Genomic DNA, 18,839 nt, shown 5'->3' with positions numbered 1-18,839 from the left:
TTAGATATTATATATATATATATATATATATATCATTATAAAAATTTTGAAATAAAAAAAATAAAATAGTAATGAGATTATGTAATTTATTACTCTTATTTTATTTTTTGTTGTTTGATGTCTTGATGATCAAATTTAAACCCTTTCTTCATATATAAGTACAAAAAACTGTGTGAATGCATACGTGTAAAAACAAAAACCTTTAAAACATATTAAATTCAAAATCGATTAAGTTGATTAGCAGGTTTTAAAATTTTTTAACAGAATTGACCCAGTTTAATGGATTTAACCAAATTTTTTAAACGACTTAATTAATTTAACTAAATTAACATATCCTGAATTTGATCAATTAATTCAATTAACTAACTTTTGCTTACCTCTTACTTTAGAAAACCTTGAAAACGACAGTTATACCCCTCTCGTACGTATATTAGGAGGGAATTCCTCGTTTCACGCAAAAAGATTATGTTATCTTACGGTTCTGATTAATTAGTGGTGGATCCCACTTAACAAGATCTTCCAATGGGTGATGCATTCTTGTTGTGACATCGGAAAACAACAACGAAATTCATATTCATATCCAACAATGAGAATAGAAAATGACCATATATTTGTAGTTGTTGCATAACTTTTTCTTCTTCTTTTCTTATCATTGATAATGAACATTGAACCCCTTGGATTTACAATTGTTGACAAAATACAGACGTTACTTAATCACACTACCTGTACAAGCTATAGTCAACATACAAATGTTATAAGCAATGGTGAACAAACTGAAGCTCTACTCAATCCTCATGCTGAGGTCTTCTTTTGACTAATCACAGCCAGATATTTTTTTTTTTCATTTTTAATCACCAGTAATCTCCACAAGAACAATTCCCATTCTCAAAGTGGTGGAATCTTCTGCGATCCCTCACCACAATTTTCCTCCTAGTAATCTTAGCAATGAGCTTGATCGTTGAGTGGCAATCATCACAAACCCTTAAGTTCTTCACAACCCTTATTGTGGTAAATGGTTTAGTAGAGATTAGACCATAGCATATTGCAAGCCTCTCGCTATGTATTGCTAAAGCCTGCTCTTTCTCCCAGTCTTCAATATCATGCAGAACAACCTCTGTTGCCGGAGTATATCCAGCTTCTCTTAATATTTGGTTCAATTCCTCTAACTTCTCATAGATTTTTCCCTTTTGAGGGTGCCTTAGGTCTCCCAGAAGAAACTCGTGGATTTCATTATTCACGTCAATGGAACTACAACCTGGTTCTTTTTGTATTCCATCCTCCTTCATCTTTGCCCTGATATGAGCCGCTTCTTTCCATTTCCCTAATGAAGCATAAACATTTGATAGCAGAATGTAAGTCCCAGAATCTACAACTCCATGATTTACTAAGATTCTCGCAACTTGCTCTCCTAATTCAAGGTTTCCATGGATTTTGCAAGCACTTAGAAAAGCCACCAACATGACATGATCTGGTGCTATTTTCATGCTTCTAATAAAATCAAAAGCCTCTTTAAGACGGCCTACACGACCAAGAAGGTCAACAATACATCCATAGTGCTCAACCTGTGGCTGAATCCCATAATCTCTAGTCATAGAGAGGAAAATCTCAAACCCAAAATCTACCAAACCTCCATGACTACAAGCATTCAGAACAGCAACAAAGGTAACACCAGTTGGCAAAAGCCCTTTCTTAATCATTACTTGAAAAATCTCAATAGCCTCAATACTCTTCCCGTGCATCGCAAGCCCTGAAATCATCAAATTATACGTAATCACATTTCTCTCTTTCATCATTGCAAAAACTCGTTCTGCCTCATCGATATCACCACACCTCGAATACATATTGATCAATGCTCCCCCCACAAAATGACTAAGCACTATCCCATGCTCTTTCCCCATGTAAGAATGAACCCATCTTCCAAGCTCTAACGCTCCCAGATGTGAACAAGCAGACAAAACACAAACAATAGTGATCTCATTAGGCCTCACATTCTCTTTTTGCATTTCCCTGAACATCTCTAAAGCCCTATTCATCTCCCCATTCCTGACCAACCCGTCAATCATTGCAGTCCAGCAAACAGTATCCTTAATCCGTACCCGATCGAAAACCTCAATTGCCTGCTCAACCAGTCCATGATCAAGATAACAATTAATCATTATTGTTGACGCGACAACATCTCTCTCCACCATTTCATCAAACACCTTCCTTGCATTGTCAAATTCCCCACACTTCCCATAGAATTCCAACAGCTTCATGGTTATCGATCTATTCGAGCTTAACCCAAGTTTCAAAGCTTGGCAATGAAATTCTTTTCCTTCTCTCAAGGCAAAATGAGACCCACAAGCTTTCAAAACAGAGCTGATCACATACTTATCCGGCACGATAAATCGATTAATCATTTGAACATAAAGGCTAATGCCATCAGAGTAAGAACCAGCCAAAACAAACCCATCAATGAGAGCAGTGTAGAGGAACACATTTGGGTTATGTGTTTGTTGAAAAATCTTGGAGGCATAGTTAATGGAGTGGAAGGTGGAGCTAAGACGAAGAAGCTCGAAGAGGATAAAAGGATCTTGGTCATGGCCGGTTCTAATGATTTTGGCATGTATTGGTAGGGTTTGGTTGATGCGTTTGCAATTTTTTAAGAGTGAAATGAATTCTTTTCTTTGTAGAGTGGAGTTGAAGGAATATGGATTTGAATTTGGCGGGTAAGTAAAGTTTCCTACAACGGCTAGAGTGGAGTAACTCATTTCTTGTCCTTTCAACTGTTACTGCTGTAACAATGTGCATTGTATTTATAACATAGCCTGCTTCTTGTTTCGTTTGCTCATACAAAAGCTAATTGAACTTGATCTTTTCCTATCTTATAAATGCTTTAACTCTTTAAAATTTCCTTTAAAGACAGTTAAGTAATTTTAGGTTCCAGTGGTTTTGCATATCTTTTGCTTTTTCTTTTTAGGAAAGAAATCTTCTTTATTAACTTTTTAATGAAGATATCCACTAATTTTATACTTTTAAACAAATTGAGGATCAAAATTTATCCATTTCATTCTCATAATCTTCCTACAAAATTTAAGATTCAGTTATATTCATTAATTTTAATGTACATTAGTCACCCTAAGATTAAGTACTAGAGATGTCCACTACTTTTTACTAGTGAAGAGAATGAAGTAATGGACATCTCTACTATTTCTTAGCAATGGGTTTTTGCAGGAAATTAATGAAACAGGAAAAGGAAGTGGATACGAAATCAAAAGTTTAAGTGTAAAACACAATTAAGTCAAATGATTAGTACAGCAGATTGGATTAAACAAGGAAAAACTAATTTTGGGTTACAAAGAATTATCCTGCTATCTTATATAAACGAATTTAATTGCTAGAATCAAGCAAAGGTATGTTGTCGACAGAATAAAATGCTATCAGCAGCGGGAACCATCAAAGCAAGCGTGAACAACCTCAATGAGTTGTTCAGAAAAACCAATTCCCAGTAGTGTTGCTGAGCCAGAAGATTAAAGGAAACTGAGCAAGGGCAATGGAGAGCAAGAGATAATGGTGCCTGCTTGAGTCATAACTTCTAATCTCTGCAAACAGAGTTCTTTTCATTGTCTTCACCAAGAAGGTGCCCATGCACAAACATATCCACAGAACTATAAAGTAATATGCATAGCTTAAAGTGATCCTTGCCACCACGGCGACGCACATCCCAGTGAAAGAATATCCAGCATAGGCTATCATGTCAAGCAATGGGGACTCTCCTCCCCCTAGTGAAAGCAATGATATCTTCAGCAGCATCACTTGGAGAAACCAGCCCAACATTCCTTTAACAAACTGCCAATTCAAGGCCTCTGGACTAAACCTGGCATGAATTAGAGAATTGAAGATTGTTATATAATGATAACTTTGAGGCTCTAAAAGCATTCCAACAGTCCAAACTTACTTTCCTGAAAGACCTAATGAGATGCCAGCAAGAACCAAGTAGGTAGCAAATGCCATAAATGGAATGTATAAATCAGGGGCATTTATGTCATTAACAGGAGCTTTATAAGATAGCTTGCCTCCGACTGGCTCTGTAATTCTTGTCCAGTGACCCTAAACATGCAAAGATATAAATAAAGCAATCTTTGTCATTTATATATATATATATATATATATATATATGTTNATCTTTGTCATTTATATATATATATATATATATATATATATATGTTGTCAATAGAAGAAAGGGTTGAGGTACTTAAGCCACTATTAGAAGCTTGTGCTTACTCTGTGTAGAAAAGGAAGCAGAATAATCTTCAGTTTATTCCTGACATAATGATCATTCACTTGGAAGTAATATTGAGGATCAGAGAAGTACTTGCTTATCTGTCAAACGAAAACAGTTTGCAAATTCAAACTGTTGAATTCTTAATCACAAAAAATACATAATTTTCATGTAAAAATTCATCTACCAAAATGGTTAAAAGGGAATGGACCCACTGATCAGGAGGTTATCTTTACCTCTTGGAAGCATTGAGCTATCAGAACGGCTAAAGTGGCACTATTAGGCTTTAAAAAGGAAATTGTAAAATAAATGCAGTTTTGTTCCCCTTGCAGGAAAGAAAATCCTGGACTCAGTAATGCATTTACTAAAGTGGGGCACAAGAAAGATTTTTGAGAGATTGGTTAACTGCCATGCATAATATCAGGAGGTTACTTTTGCATCTTGTTGATGTTGTAATAACTTATAACTTACATTGCTTTGTACGTAATCAGAGCCTGACCCAAAAAGTTTCCCTCCATATGCCCCTAATCCTCCTCGAATGAGCCCAGAACCAGCTCCATAAAATGAATTTCCAAAAGGACTGGATGGGGGATTTAGCAGTGGTCCTGACACTCCAGGCAGGGGTCCTCGATTATCATGCATCTCTGTTATAAGTCAATATATGCATTTGTAAGAAGAGCTGAAGAGTTTGCAAGTCAATCACAAGGTAGGATTAAGAAATGGAAAATCATCTCAATTGCATACCAGAATTTTATGGACACAAGGATCCTTCATTTGCTTGAAAAATAGTTACAGTAATACAGAGAAATAAACAGTTGATTACTAAGTTCACATCTAAACCTGAAGAATGCAAAATTTTAGAATATTGTCCAGCAAGGCTAGGTTGCTTATACTTCTATCACAACCACATTAAGACTAGATAACCTTTTTGTTTAAATCCATTTCTAACTCTCTTCTTCGAACCATTTGTTTTTCTACCTAAGCAACCTATATTACTCTTGATCGACATCAACCACAAACATTCTGAAATCAAAGATAAATATGTCAACAAGGTACATAGCTCAGACAATAATCAAGATCTGATTAGAAATAATACGACGGCATATATACAAGTTTCAACTACACAATGTTCTATCAGGTTCGATTCAGTGAAAGACTATAGCCAAATCTCATAATTGCTTCTTATTTTCTAGATCAGAAACTCACAAATAATCCTACAATTAGAAAAAGAAAAAGTCCCACAATAAAATGGGAGTGCAGCCCAAAATCAAAGCAACATATTGTCACTTGAAGAACACATTTTTGAGTGTTACATTAAAGTTCCTCCTGTGTTAATCCCAATTTATGAAAAAGCCTCGAAGATTAAAATTTTAGAGTTATGCCCACATTTTCCCACCAAACTAACCCCTGGGCTTCCAAGAAACATAGCAATTTTCTGTTATGCTAACTCTGTTTTTCCATCAACACATAAAATTCAGTTGAAGGTGGGATAGGATAGAAGATTGTAAGTGATTCCCAGATCAGAGATCCTTGGTTTTCAATAATAAAGCAAAAGGTTTACATTACAAAATAAGAATAAGCAAATGATGTTCCATAGCAAAGAGGGAGAGAGAAGAGCACCTTAGAGTATCTGTTGGTCGGTTGTTCTTGTTGTATCAGTTGGTCGCAAAAGCTTTTGCCCGACGTCACTGCGTTGAAAATTCAAGCCGGTTTGGTTACACGGGGTGTTGTTGTTCTCCTCGCTGAAGAAAACGCCGTCGTTTTGTTTTTATTTCACTGTGCTATTATCTTGTGGATGACGTACCTCCAAGTCTGCCGTTACCCCACCGTACGACTTTGAGTGATGTTTTTATACTCATTTTGCCCGTTTTAAAAAAATGAAATCATACATTTCAGTATTACATTAATTATTTTCGTGTCTAGATAAGGTTCTTACTTGCGAAAACGTTGGAAGGTAAAATGTAGAAAAATAAGAGGAATGAATGAAGCAATTAATGTTGAAAGAATGGATTAGAAGTTGGTAGCTTCGTTTTCTTTTGCTTGTTCAGATGGACAACGATTTCCAATGTCCCATCTGTCCAATTAATGAGAGTAACAACTGAGTAAGAGAGGGAGTACATGACGTGAGATTAAAATTTTGTATACTATCATTGCATAATCAAGATATAGTCCATCACGTAAAGCACAAGCAGTCTGTCTTTCAAGAAAAATACAAGATAGCCAGATGCAGCCACTTGACTTTGCTTAAACAATTTGGAGAGAATGAAATGTTATGCTGTGGCCGTTAAACCCCCAAGGCTTCATTCCACGTTTATTTCTTCCAATTGTCTGTAGGATCTGTGGGGACAAGCCCTCAAACATAAAAAGGAACAACAACAACAACAACAAACAAACATAGAACCCATCGCAATACACTATGTTTGGACCAATCAAGATGCACTTGCTATCTCAATTGGACATAAGACTTGAAACAACGAAAAAAAACACAGAAAAGAGAACAGTTTAAGGTTATATCAGATGTAGCAACATCAGGCATTCAGCCTGGTTATTGCATTTTCATGCTCATGGATATTCCCCACCTCACTTCTAGGATATTGAATCCAGGAACTAAGCCATGACAAGATTGATGCACTTCACTATTCAACACATTCAACACACGGTAAAATCCATATACTGAATTCCACTTTGCACTACTTGCTGTTGCTGACAATTAAATGCTAAACATACGAAATGTCAAACTTCATACTAAGATTACAAGTGCATACCTTCACATCAAGGGTCAATTAGAAATGCATGCCCTTCTAGTTTCTATAATACTAGTAGGAATAAGAAGACTTATACTCTGCTAGTATATTAAGGTATTGTGAAACTCAACATGTAATTCCAGGTATAGAGCTTGTGTCATGCAGGCAAGATCAATCATGCCATTAAAAATGACTTCATTATCCAACAAGAACGCAAACAAAATAAATTGTGGTATAAAATGAAACAATCGTAAATGAAATCCCTGACTAGATAATCTATATAATACTCTAAAGTAACACGAATTGTGACTAAAAAAAAGGAAAGATCATGCCATCAAGAGTAATGGTCCTACAACAGTCCTACCATTAAGAGTTAACAAGCAAGCCAAGATATGGATATCGAACATTCAATTAAAGAGAAACAAACACAATGATTGAAATTTAAAATATATCTATCTATCTATACATTATAATTAAGCAAAACAGGCCATCACTAGAATTATCTGCAAGTATAAACCATTAGAGAGGGTATATGCATCTTGCATTACAACAGTCCTCTTTGCAGCAACTCAATATTTCTATATATGGGAAATGAATAGTATAATACAACAATTTCAAGGATAGAACGAAAAATGCTATGAAGACTTACGGAAGAATATATCAATCTAATGCTAATATAAATTTAAATCAACTATCAATTGAATACAATTCTAATGTTAGCATAAATATACAAGAAACTGCAAATGACCTCCAACAGCCTTTAACTAGATGAATCAGTATACCTATCAACAAAATTTTGGTGACCAACAACAACAAAAAACGTAGTCAAAGGCAGTCCGAGCTAAAGCGTACACATCTATGGCATACAGAAGATAAAAAACTTGAAAAAGCTAATTTACATACATATCATCAACTTGGGTTGATATATTTTACTCATTAGCCCTGGACGTGGTTTGTCATCCCCTTGGTGCCTTTTAGTGTTTTGCCTTCACTTATCTATATAGATAAAAAAAGAAAGGGAAAACAAACCAATTATCAACATTAAAAAGGGGCAGTAGGGATACATGCAGAATACAAGAGAGTCCATGCATGCAGACTTACCCCACCAGGCACAAAGGAAAGAAACAAGAAAAAAGAAAGAGTTTCTAATACCTAAGTTCTGGTACCAATCAACTACAACACAAGCTTGGGAAGCCTTAATGCATTGAGAGTAAAATTTCTTATTGAAACCTCACCTAACATCTCCAGGTTTCAGGTTAACTGGTTCTTAACAAGGTACCAAAGCCTCTTTGTCCACGCTTTCTACCAAGTGAATTGCACATAGGAATCGTGTTGTCTCTACTTATAGAGGTTGTCTCTTCTGGCAAGTTAGCTATGTAAGCCGTATGAGTGGTTAAGTAAACAAGAACAATGGCCTATTATAGTGTGCACATGTAACTCACTACTCATCATTAACTAAGCAGGCTGATCTTTATAGGCAAAAATTGCTAGATATGTGTAAAGAAGTAAGAACAGGCAGAGACTAGGGCCAGGGATTATAAGTTTTGCTGGCAAAAAATTCATTAAGAGATAAAACCTCATTAGCAATCATTCTTGAGGTTGCTTGGTCATGCAGTCTGCTTTATTTGGAAAGAAAGGAATGACAAGGAGTGTGGAAAAAGTCCTCAGCCTCCTTCAGGCATTTTCCCCATATAGCTGATGTTATCTGAATTACAATCAACTGTCGCTTGAAAATTTGCCAACAAGCCTTAACCAAAGCTCTCTGTCAAAGTTGGGGTTTAAATAAAGGAACATTAGATCGCCACTCTGCATATTGCTAAATCATTAATTTGATGCTATGATTTGCTATTTCACGATTTAATTTTCTATCTGTTTCTTGCTGTTGCTTCACTGCTATTCCACAGGTTTGGCACTCTTTATAGAAGGTTATACAGCATTCCTGCTTCCTTTTGGTGATGAAAATTTTAGCTATCCCAAAAAGGCTGTTGTAGGGAAGTATGAAAAGATGGGTTTTACACTAATATCTAGGTTCTAGAGTAAACTGAGGTCCAACTGGATATTTATGCAAAGAATTAGCGCCTGCAATGCACTTTGGTACTGGTTTGACATATAATGAAAAAACCAAGGTTTAGATAGCCATTTTTGGCTACCATGTTATGACTTTAAACAGTATATTAGGGTTAGGGTTGACATATGATGGTTTCTTTAAAGTCGGATCAGTTAGAATTTGGCAGATTAAAAGTCCAAAGAAAACATGAAAGCTGATAAAATCTCATAAAAAATGTTGAGGTTCACATGTACTGAAATCTCACATCACTTAGAAACTGGGATGTAAAGGTAGCATATATACATGGAGGATCCAAGAACCTATAAGCTTAGGCCTCTGGTTTCAAATGGTGTCCAGCGTGTATGTATGAGTCACTTTGGTATGCTCCTTATGAGCTCAAGGTTTGGCTTATCTCCCTAACAAAAAGAAACATAATAGCTGCTCAAATCTCATAAACTTATTCTCTATTGCAAGGAAAAGATCAAATATCAGTATATGCAGACTGCTGTTATTCCTAGTCCCATAAGGACTTTAACAAAGATGTAGACCACCAAAGGAAATTATCAAATTTGACTAAAAAAACTGCTAATAATGAAGAAAGAGCTGATAACACAAGGAAAATACCAAAATAAAACCCTTATTAAACTCTCAAAACCTGCAATTTCCAGCAGATTTAGAAATTGCCAGAATAACTAGCATTTTAAACTCAAGACAAAAAGAAAATATACCTTTAACATGAAAGAGGCAAAAGATTTCAACTTAATAATATCCATTCAAGCTTAAATCAGTCCTACACTAATAGAGACCACAATTTCAAATATTGTTAGTATTTAATTTTGATTTTTCTTGGCATTTTTTATGTCTACAAATCACCTACCCTATAGAAAATAAAAATACTTGACTCCTTGCAGTTGGTAATTCAAATAAAAAACCCAATTATAGTAGATCAATATAGCCTTCATCCCAAACTAGATGAGGTCAATATATACAGATATCCAACACATTTTTTAAATAAATTTATCTTTTTTTCCAAACAAGATTTATTTAACAAACTCAAGAAACTAAATTAACATGTTTAAATTTGCATTAGTAAATTTTTAAAGATTTTTGAAATTTTATTTTCATTATCTATTAATATCTTCAATCCCCCACATGTTTGCAATCTTGCAATCAAACTTGAGATTTATTGACTAATACATGCTATTTGATACCTTCTAGGCCAAAGTTTGCATGAGTGTAGAACAAATTTGGGAAAACTTAGCTAGCTACTTAGGATTTATGATGGTGAGCTTAGGTTAGAAAAGGATTTAGATCTGTGGCAATGGCAGAACTAAACCTTACGGTTTACAAATCAATTGAGAATTAAAAGAGTGCTGGAAATTCATGCACCAGCACAATTTGCACTTAGCAGTTTAAAGGGATTTTTTTGTGTTATGAAAATGCCGTAGCAACAAAGAGAGAAGAAGATGAAGAAGAAAGAAAAAAAGCATAAACTATCTTCCTAAGCACACATGCCTAAATAAACAAAGAGAGAAGAAGATGAAGAAGAAAGAAAAAAAGCATAAACTATCTTCCTAAGCACACATGCCTAAATAAACCAAAGTACTCACAATTTAGTTGAACAAATGCCTGGCGAAATATGAAGATCACAAAGGTTCTTCTAGACTACTCGAAAACTAACTATTATTATCATCATGAAATCATTAGAGTTTGAAACTAGACTCAACTTATGGAAATTATAAGCCTTAGAAACTTAAATAAACCCAAGACCAGACCAAGCAGGCCACAACTATGCCTATTCCAGGAAGACATAAAATTAATAAAATACTCCTGCACACCAAAAACCACTTAACTGATAAATTAAACCTGCTAATGACCTTAGCCTTTGGCTTCAAAAGAGGTTTAAAACTTTGAACAAAGCTGTCAATGCTCCATGCTCCATCATCACAAGCATAGGCCATTTTGCAGAAAAAAAAAAAAGTAGAATTGGTTTTTTTTGTCTCGAATGATTTTTTTGACGACCCTGCTCCAAAAAGGTAGAATTGATTTTTTTTTTTGTCATTTATCACATAGTAAAGGTCATTATTGACATACATACAAATATTTTATAGTCAATCCAAAGTAATAAAATGACATCTTATTGCTGAGCAAAAATAAATGACATCTTATGCTTGTAAGGCCAGTGGCAAGTAACAACCAGAATATCAAGGTTGCCCTGGGCTAAAACTACCTCCAAAAGATCTCTATATTGTATTTCCTTTCACATTCATCAAGCATCCCTTTTATAATTATGTCAACCTTAAATGTTCTGATAATTTCAATAAAGAAAACATAGAATATTAATATTACAGATCATGATTCTAATAACCTATAAATCCAAAGGAACTTTATCCAAGCAATCTACTCCATTTTAGATAAGGAATTATCCAAAACAATTTCCTGTGATTTTTTATTTTTCCAGTAGGAGTTGAGAAAAAGTTCTTATACAATAAGTCACATCCAGCAAGCACAGGCCAAGAACTTATCTAGAGAAATTTCTCTTTGACGTCAGTGAAAATTAAACAAGGAAGCTCTTGTACAACACACAGCATATAAGCCTATTATATTTACAGTTGACATGGAACAATGCAATCAAAGGAAGAACAGATCTTAAAATGTTGAAATAAGAAAAGAAGTTAAAAAGCCAACATGAATGGTTACCATAAAAGGATTCTAAGGAAAAATTGGTCTTACCTGTTGACAATAAAAGTTCCTTTTGCAATCATTGAAATATGCTTCAAATCATCACTAATTCAGTATGGATCAAAATTAACAATAACCATTTAACCTGATTGTGAAAATAAATACAAACTACAAACAAAAGCCTGACACATCAAAACTGCATCATCTTAACTATGATAATGTAATTGTGTATGTCAAAACAATGAGGAAAAGAGGATCACTATATCTAGTAGGTAGACAGTAAAATCCTAAGAACATAATTTTTTTGTTTTGTTTTGAAGAGTAAGAACATAATTTTAATTAAAAGAATCCCAAGAATAAAATAGATAAATCATGTACCTGCTTGGATTAAAACCCCATTAAGCTATCTATTTCTAGTGATGAAAATAACTTCATTCCCTCAAATCCACTCCTCTGACGGATATACAAACAAGTTTAGATCTCACTTAAAGAATGCTAAACTAAATATTAAATTCTTCACACTAAAACTTAGTCTTCAAATCTTAGGGAGCATTTGGTACGAGGAAAGTGAAAGCCCATTCCCTGAAATGTGCCCAATTAAATTACATTACAGTATTTATTTTGCAACAAACCACTGCAATGTAAGATTGTAATGCAATCACATTACAGCCAATGGATGTAATGTGATTGTAGTTCAAAACTAAAGCAATTAGATTGCATTGCACTCTACAATGTTGTTAAAAATATTTTTGCCTTTCAACTTTATTACCTTGTTAAAGATATTTTGCAATTTTATAATTTTTTATATAGATTTCGAGAGATGTCTGTTTGTTACCCTTGGTAGCCATTCTTTGTTAATAAAATTTATAGTCTTTTAAAGGAAAAAGAAATTAAAATAAAATATATAATATAAAAAATTAGATTAAGAAATGAAAATAAAATATATAAGATTGTAATAAGAATGAAAATAAAATATATGATATTGAAAATATATTTAAGAGATGATATTATATAAAAATTAACAATAAAAAATACAAGTATATTAAACTTACATTTTAATAAATAAGCGTAATTTTGGAAATTGACATTACATTACAGTAAAGTACTTGTGAAACAAATACTGTAATGTTATATTCTTTACATTTTAATCATTACTTTGCTTATATACCAAATACTGCAATGTTATATTTCCTGTAACCACATTGCATTGCAAGGTATCGAACGCCACCTTACTATCCCCGGCCAGTCATCTAGAAATTTTCTATGTCAATCTTAAATGAATGTGATAAATTTCAATAAAAAAAAACATAGAATTTTCATATTATAGATCATATTTCTAATAAACTATAAATCCGAAGGAATTTCATTTGAGCAATCTACCCCATTTTAGATAAGCAATTATCCAAACAATTTTCTCAATTTTTTGTTTTTCCAGTAGAAGCTAAGAAAAAAGTTCTCATACAATATTCTTAGGAAAAGAAGGAAGGAAAAACAAGGTGTAAAGGAAAATAAAATTGGAAAAGGATATGATATCTATGATGACTTTCATGGTCATGATATCAATCTGAAATTGTTGAAATAGTTGGAATAACAATTGTGTTGATGATGGCACAAGTGGTTATGTTGATGGTAATGACTATGATAACCCAAAGGTGCATTGGTTTGAGAAATTTTGGAGGATTATTAGTAATCTTGAAAGGGCACCTTTTATCTTGATGGCAATCTTAAATACTTTGTTTAACTAAAATAAGAGAATGTAACTTAAGAAGATTGATATCTCATAACCAGTTTGCAGAGATGAGGTAAAATCTTTGGTCAAAAATACCCTTATTTAACTAAAAAAATTACAAAATACTAAATTATCAATAACATTTTATGTTGATACCAAACAACATATCAAAGCCAAATGAGGCACTTGCTACTCCTAGGTATCAAATATCTACGAATCACATACCATATACAGCTTCAATATTTACATTGAACACCCAATGGTTATAATAGTTGTCACCATAGATGCAATAGTAGTGGAATCGTTAAAAATTGAAGTAACAGTGGTTGCACTTTGTTTAATACCAAGGATAGTGGTGAAGCAAGTATTGTTGGTGGTGCAATAATAGTGGCAGTTATGATTATAGTTGCTTTAGTGTATCAGAATTGCTCAGCAGATAAATAAAAATAAGATTAGCTTACTAGAATACTTTATTGGAGAATATTAAGTGCGAGTTTCTAACGCACTTAAAATTGAATTTGAAAAATGATCTTCGGTGCTTAATTATGTTATCATAAACTGATAAGATTTATTTTCACACATATATCATTAGCAATGTCCCAGTCTTAGCAGTCTGTGTTGCGAGACGATCTAGTGGTAACAAGGAAATAGACAACAATACATTTTCAAGGGGTTTTTCTAACCTGTGACTGGGTTAAGACACCTACTAAACAAAAATTTTAAGGCTTGTCTTATATTAAATTTCAATGCAATGGAAAGCAACAATATTTCTGAAAGAATTAACTTAACCTGTGCCCTTAAGGCACAAGTCAGAAAAAAACCATTTGATAGATGGCAACTGATGCATCTTGTGAAGCAAATCGTTGCAGACTCTCCAATAAAGAAGAAGGAATTATAAATATTTATTCAAGTTTACAATTATAACAGGCATTAATCAATGATTAGATTAAAAAAAAACATAGAAGTACCTGAAGCATTGAATGAATGATCACACAGAAAATTACTATACTAATCTTTTGATAAATGATTAGAAAGAAATATAAGTAAATTTAAACAACACACACATGTATAACATGATAATAACAACTGACTTATTATTCATGTTTCATCAAAAACATTGCAGCAAAATTGAAATTCCAGCCAAATGTATAACATGATAATAACAACCATCTTATTATCTATATTTCATTGAAAAAGTTTGCAGCAAAATTGAAATTCCAGCTGAACAGAATCACCTGCTAGCCATTGCAGCAACAGACTAAGAAATTGAGAAAAGACAGCTTTGTACATATCATATGACAACGATAGAGAGCACGCTTGTACACATCCATGTCCTTGCAAGAATGCCAACGAGCGTGCTCTCTCTCGTTGTCAATTGATAATGTGTCAAATCTCAAAGTAAAATCTGCAAAGAGAATTGGGAAATAGTAAGAATATATTGCAGAGAAGCATTAGTTAACAGAAAAGATGCTTTAAGTACAGTGGCTTGCTTACAATTGAGAAAGTACCAAGCTGTTTTCAATCTCAAAATAATATAAATGTCATTGAACTCCATAAATTCAGTTTCCATTGACCCTAAAGCAGTAGAATTGCATCCAAAACTCATAGTTCTAACAATCCTGAAAAATTAAAGATAAAAAATGTCAGAAAAAGAATCATGCAACTCCAGCAGAAACCATTCATAGCTACTTATTATACTCTATGCACAAAATCTTTATGCACATAGTGACATCTAACAACGTTTCTTCAAAGCCACCAATATCTTACATTTCATAAACATCATCATTTATGACACGGACAGTCCAAGCAAAACAATATTCAGATCGCCATGAATAGCACCAAAAACACAAAGGGATCTATATAGTATTACTCACAGAAATATGGGTTTCTTTCAAACATGAACGAAGGAGATGGAATTACCTTTCAACAGACAAGAATTGAACTCGGATACTAAAAAACATACAAGGAGAAGTAAAAGTCAAAACATCAAGTGAACTGCTTAGAATTCATGACAAGATAGTATACGTCCACAAAACATAATTTTGTAAGCATTCATACCGAAAAGAAGTAATATCACATGCAATGCTAGATAAACAACTTTGATCCAGATGACAAGTACACCAAAAAAAAATCCAGAAAACCTTTACAATCCCATATCTCTATTTTTCATTCTAAATGGAGCTTGTTATTCACCAAAAACTCACCACAGATTCTGGACTCTCTCTAGCTGGACAAGCTGGAAAAGGGGGAACTTCTATATGCAATCATGCATATTACAAAGGCTTAAGCTAAAAGAATTTCTAAGGTTTTAAGAACTTATCAAACATCTTAAGCTTTGCAAATTTTTTATATGAAAGAAATAAAATCAAAAGCCACTAAGAAACATTTACTGGATTTGGAAACCATAATAAACAGCTGAATTTGCAAAAAGCTTAAACAGAAGAGATATGAAAGGTAAAGGAAGTCAGGTTGTCTCGACTAAACAACATAAAAAATAAACCAAAATTTTCTAGCCTTTGTTTTCTCCATATTTCTCAGCAATAAGACCAAGACAAAGTCCAAAATTAAACAGTACCGAAATTTCTTGAAGAAACATAACTCAGTTTTCTCACTGAAAGCCAAAGAAAAAACAAAGTGTTAGTAGAAGAATTAAAAGTAAAAAGACTTAAATATAGTAAATTTTGCAAGCATAACCAACCCTAACCTTAAAATTCACTGAAAAAGTCAAAACCGAAAAGAGCACGAAACTAAGTTGAAAAAACTTTGATGAAGAACAACCATGAAACTGAAGTCCCAGATCCAGACCCAATTCTTCAACCAGTAAAAACATTAAAAAAAATATATTCATATTAAAGTACAAAGAAACTCCAAAAATGAAGCACAAAGCACCCACTTGCACTGCTGCAGAGTCAAAACAAACTTTTGGAGTAAAGAAAAGATTGAAAAGAAAGAGACTGTTTACTCAAACAAGAAAATAAAAAGCAAAAAATTGAAGATTAATAAATGGTAGTTGGAAATACAATGGAGAATTCCATCAGTTTCCCATAGCAAGAAAGAAAAGCATAGCAAAAAATAAATAAACGAACAAAAACATAAAAAGGATTAATTGCAGATAATTAATAAGGGTTAAAAGGACTTCGGGGTAATTGATGATCCCAGGTACGTGTCGAAAGCCGCCTCTTTGTTTGGTTTGAAGATATGCCTGGAAGATCAAACGGTCCAAATCTTGACACTTGTTTCGTACGCTACAATATCTTGATAAGATTAGAAAGACCGAAAAACACACAAGTACAAGACCAAATGAGATCGCTTGGCACAACCGTACCAGATTGTCACTCACTGTAGCTTAACAGCGCGTGAAGTGCGCAAAGGGAGGTTAGGAAGGTCACTTTCGGAGTCGATGATCAATGTGGATGTGAGGGACACGCGAGAGGCGGTGGGCGTGGGCCTCTGAACAAGTTGTCCTTTACGTGGGGTGAGGTGAAGGACAAAATTCTTTTGTTTCTTCCTTGAAAGTAGGGATAAGTTCACTAAAATGCCCCCAAGTGGCTTGGATTACGAGATTGTCATTTGCGGTCCTGGCGTAAGCTTGGTGCCGGTAGCTCCAACAACCAAAGCTGGTTAGAATCTGATGTTCCGCATCTGAAAACTGCAAAAAGTTAAAAAAAACTTTTATTAGTAAATAAATAAATAAAACGAGGGATATAAAATTTGTTGAGTTTTACATTTTGCTTATTTTTATATAATTTTTCTTTTTATCAGTTAAATCATTAGATTTTATATTCTTTATATATATGGTCCATAAATATAAAATTTTAAATTAATTAAAAAATATAGTTATTTTTATAATAAAAATTTTAACCATTAAATATATATAAGATATTCTGAGGGTGATACTAATATCAAATTGATTTAAAAATTTATATGCATTATTATAAATATTAAGATATTGTTATATTTAACAGTTATTTTTTAAACTATTGTTCCCATAAAAAGCTATGAAAATGGAAAGTTTATTAATTTACACCAAAATAACTTGATCTTTTTTTAATAAATACATGATATACACATGTTCGCTAGTAGAAAAAAATTAAAATCTAAATTTATATAAAAAATGATATTGATTGTAATTTAATTTAATCTTAACGATAATTTTTTATTATCATGTCAGATTAGATTTGAATGGTCAAATTTTGGCTAAAATATTCTTTTTTTGAATAATTTATTCTCTTTATTATTTTGGGTTAAGTTATTCTTTGTTACTATAAGAATTTTTCATTGGTTTTATCTAATATAGTCTTAAAAAGCATATGAAAATGGCTTGAGGGCCTAGAATCACATGAGTCAATTAGCAACCTAAAAAGAGTAATCCACAAAGGACTATGAAATCTGACTAATTATGTCGTGCATAGAGTTTCAACGATTTTCATTACAACTTAAACCTAAAAGTTTACCCAAACCTTAGCTCTTTCTTAAACTTTACCCAAATCTTAGTTCTTTCTAATCCCTTGACATGTTAGAATGACTATATAAAAATAAGAAATTGATAGCTGAAAAGATTAATCACTCTTGACTAAACTTTTAGTCAAGCTTCCTCATCTTGATGCTATAAAAAGGCCAAAAGCCAAAATGATTTCTTGATCATAACCTATTATGTGGAGATCATAAAATTGATCCCAATTTGAAAAATTTATTTCTCAATTCCTTAATTTGAATTTGGATTCAATCCAATCTGATTTAATTAGAAAAAATCAACTCTCTGAATTCCCCTAATTCGAACATAAAATAATTTAAATATAAAATAACTTAAAATCAAATATCACGCACGTTAAATTTGAATGAATAGAATTTAAAATAATTCGAGTCTAAGATGATCAATATCTAAAAAGTTTTAAATTTAAAATAACTCAAATTCAAAATAACTTAATTTTTTATATGATCCAATCCCAAATGACCCAATCCAACTCACCCAATTACCACCTCTACTACTAGGACTATGTAACTACTATTTCTAAGTGAGCTTCTTGGCTTTTGGATTCAAGAGAAAATATTATATTGCTTAATAGCTTAGTAGCTAGTGATGCTATAAATTTAATTTGGGTAGTTATTTTTGAATTTGATTAATTTTAATTTTGAGTGTTATAATTAGGAAGTTAATTTAATAAGTCAAGTCTTTTCTAATCTTAGATAGAACCTCCTACTTCTTCAGACCAACCAGGACATGTATTAGTTTGAAATATTGCTATGACATAAATGAAGAGTAAAAAAAAATGCATATAGGTACAATTGAACTATTTTATGTGACCATATAAGTAATAGTAATGTTGGTAAAGTTGACATCTTTACTAACTATTAAACATTTTACTTTTATCTTTC

General features: G+C 32.9%; 2 protein-coding genes and 1 long non-coding RNA gene across 5 annotated transcripts; all 3 read right to left on the bottom strand.

Moving 5' to 3' along the window:
- LOC18612611 (putative pentatricopeptide repeat-containing protein At5g59200, chloroplastic) lies at positions 616 to 2,811 on the bottom strand. Its single transcript, XM_018118657.1, has one exon. The coding sequence runs from the start codon at positions 2,748 to 2,750 to the stop codon at positions 852 to 854; it is 1,899 nt and encodes a 632-aa protein (XP_017974146.1). The 5' UTR covers positions 2,751 to 2,811; the 3' UTR covers positions 616 to 851.
- Positions 3,240 to 6,008, bottom strand: LOC18612610 (protein YIF1B-B). Its single transcript, XM_018118841.1, has 5 exons — positions 5,882 to 6,008; positions 4,733 to 4,905; positions 4,264 to 4,362; positions 3,938 to 4,089; positions 3,240 to 3,856 (listed from the first exon to the last, which is right to left on the bottom strand). The coding sequence occupies exons 2-5, from the start codon at positions 4,901 to 4,903 to the stop codon at positions 3,469 to 3,471; spliced, it is 810 nt and encodes a 269-aa protein (XP_017974330.1). The 5' UTR covers positions 4,904 to 4,905; positions 5,882 to 6,008; the 3' UTR covers positions 3,240 to 3,468.
- Positions 8,009 to 16,556, bottom strand: LOC18612609. 3 transcript variants are annotated; one of them, XR_001927389.1, is made up of 4 exons: positions 16,168 to 16,556; positions 14,958 to 16,074; positions 14,699 to 14,868; positions 8,009 to 8,767 (listed from the first exon to the last, which is right to left on the bottom strand). It is a non-coding gene; the product is annotated as an uncharacterized LOC18612609 (long non-coding RNA). The 3 variants fall into 3 exon arrangements; XR_001927388.1 differs by lacking the exon at positions 8,009 to 8,767 and having other exon boundaries at positions 14,488 to 14,868; positions 14,958 to 15,082; positions 15,668 to 16,074; XR_001927387.1 differs by lacking the exon at positions 8,009 to 8,767 and having other exon boundaries at positions 14,488 to 14,868.

The sequence above is a fragment of the Theobroma cacao genome, chromosome 1 (assembly GCF_000208745.1).
Source record: "Theobroma cacao cultivar B97-61/B2 chromosome 1, Criollo_cocoa_genome_V2, whole genome shotgun sequence".
NCBI lineage: Eukaryota > Viridiplantae > Streptophyta > Magnoliopsida > Malvales > Malvaceae > Theobroma > Theobroma cacao.
Note: the sequence above shows the minus strand (reverse complement) of the source record. Positions and strands in the feature narration are given on the sequence as shown.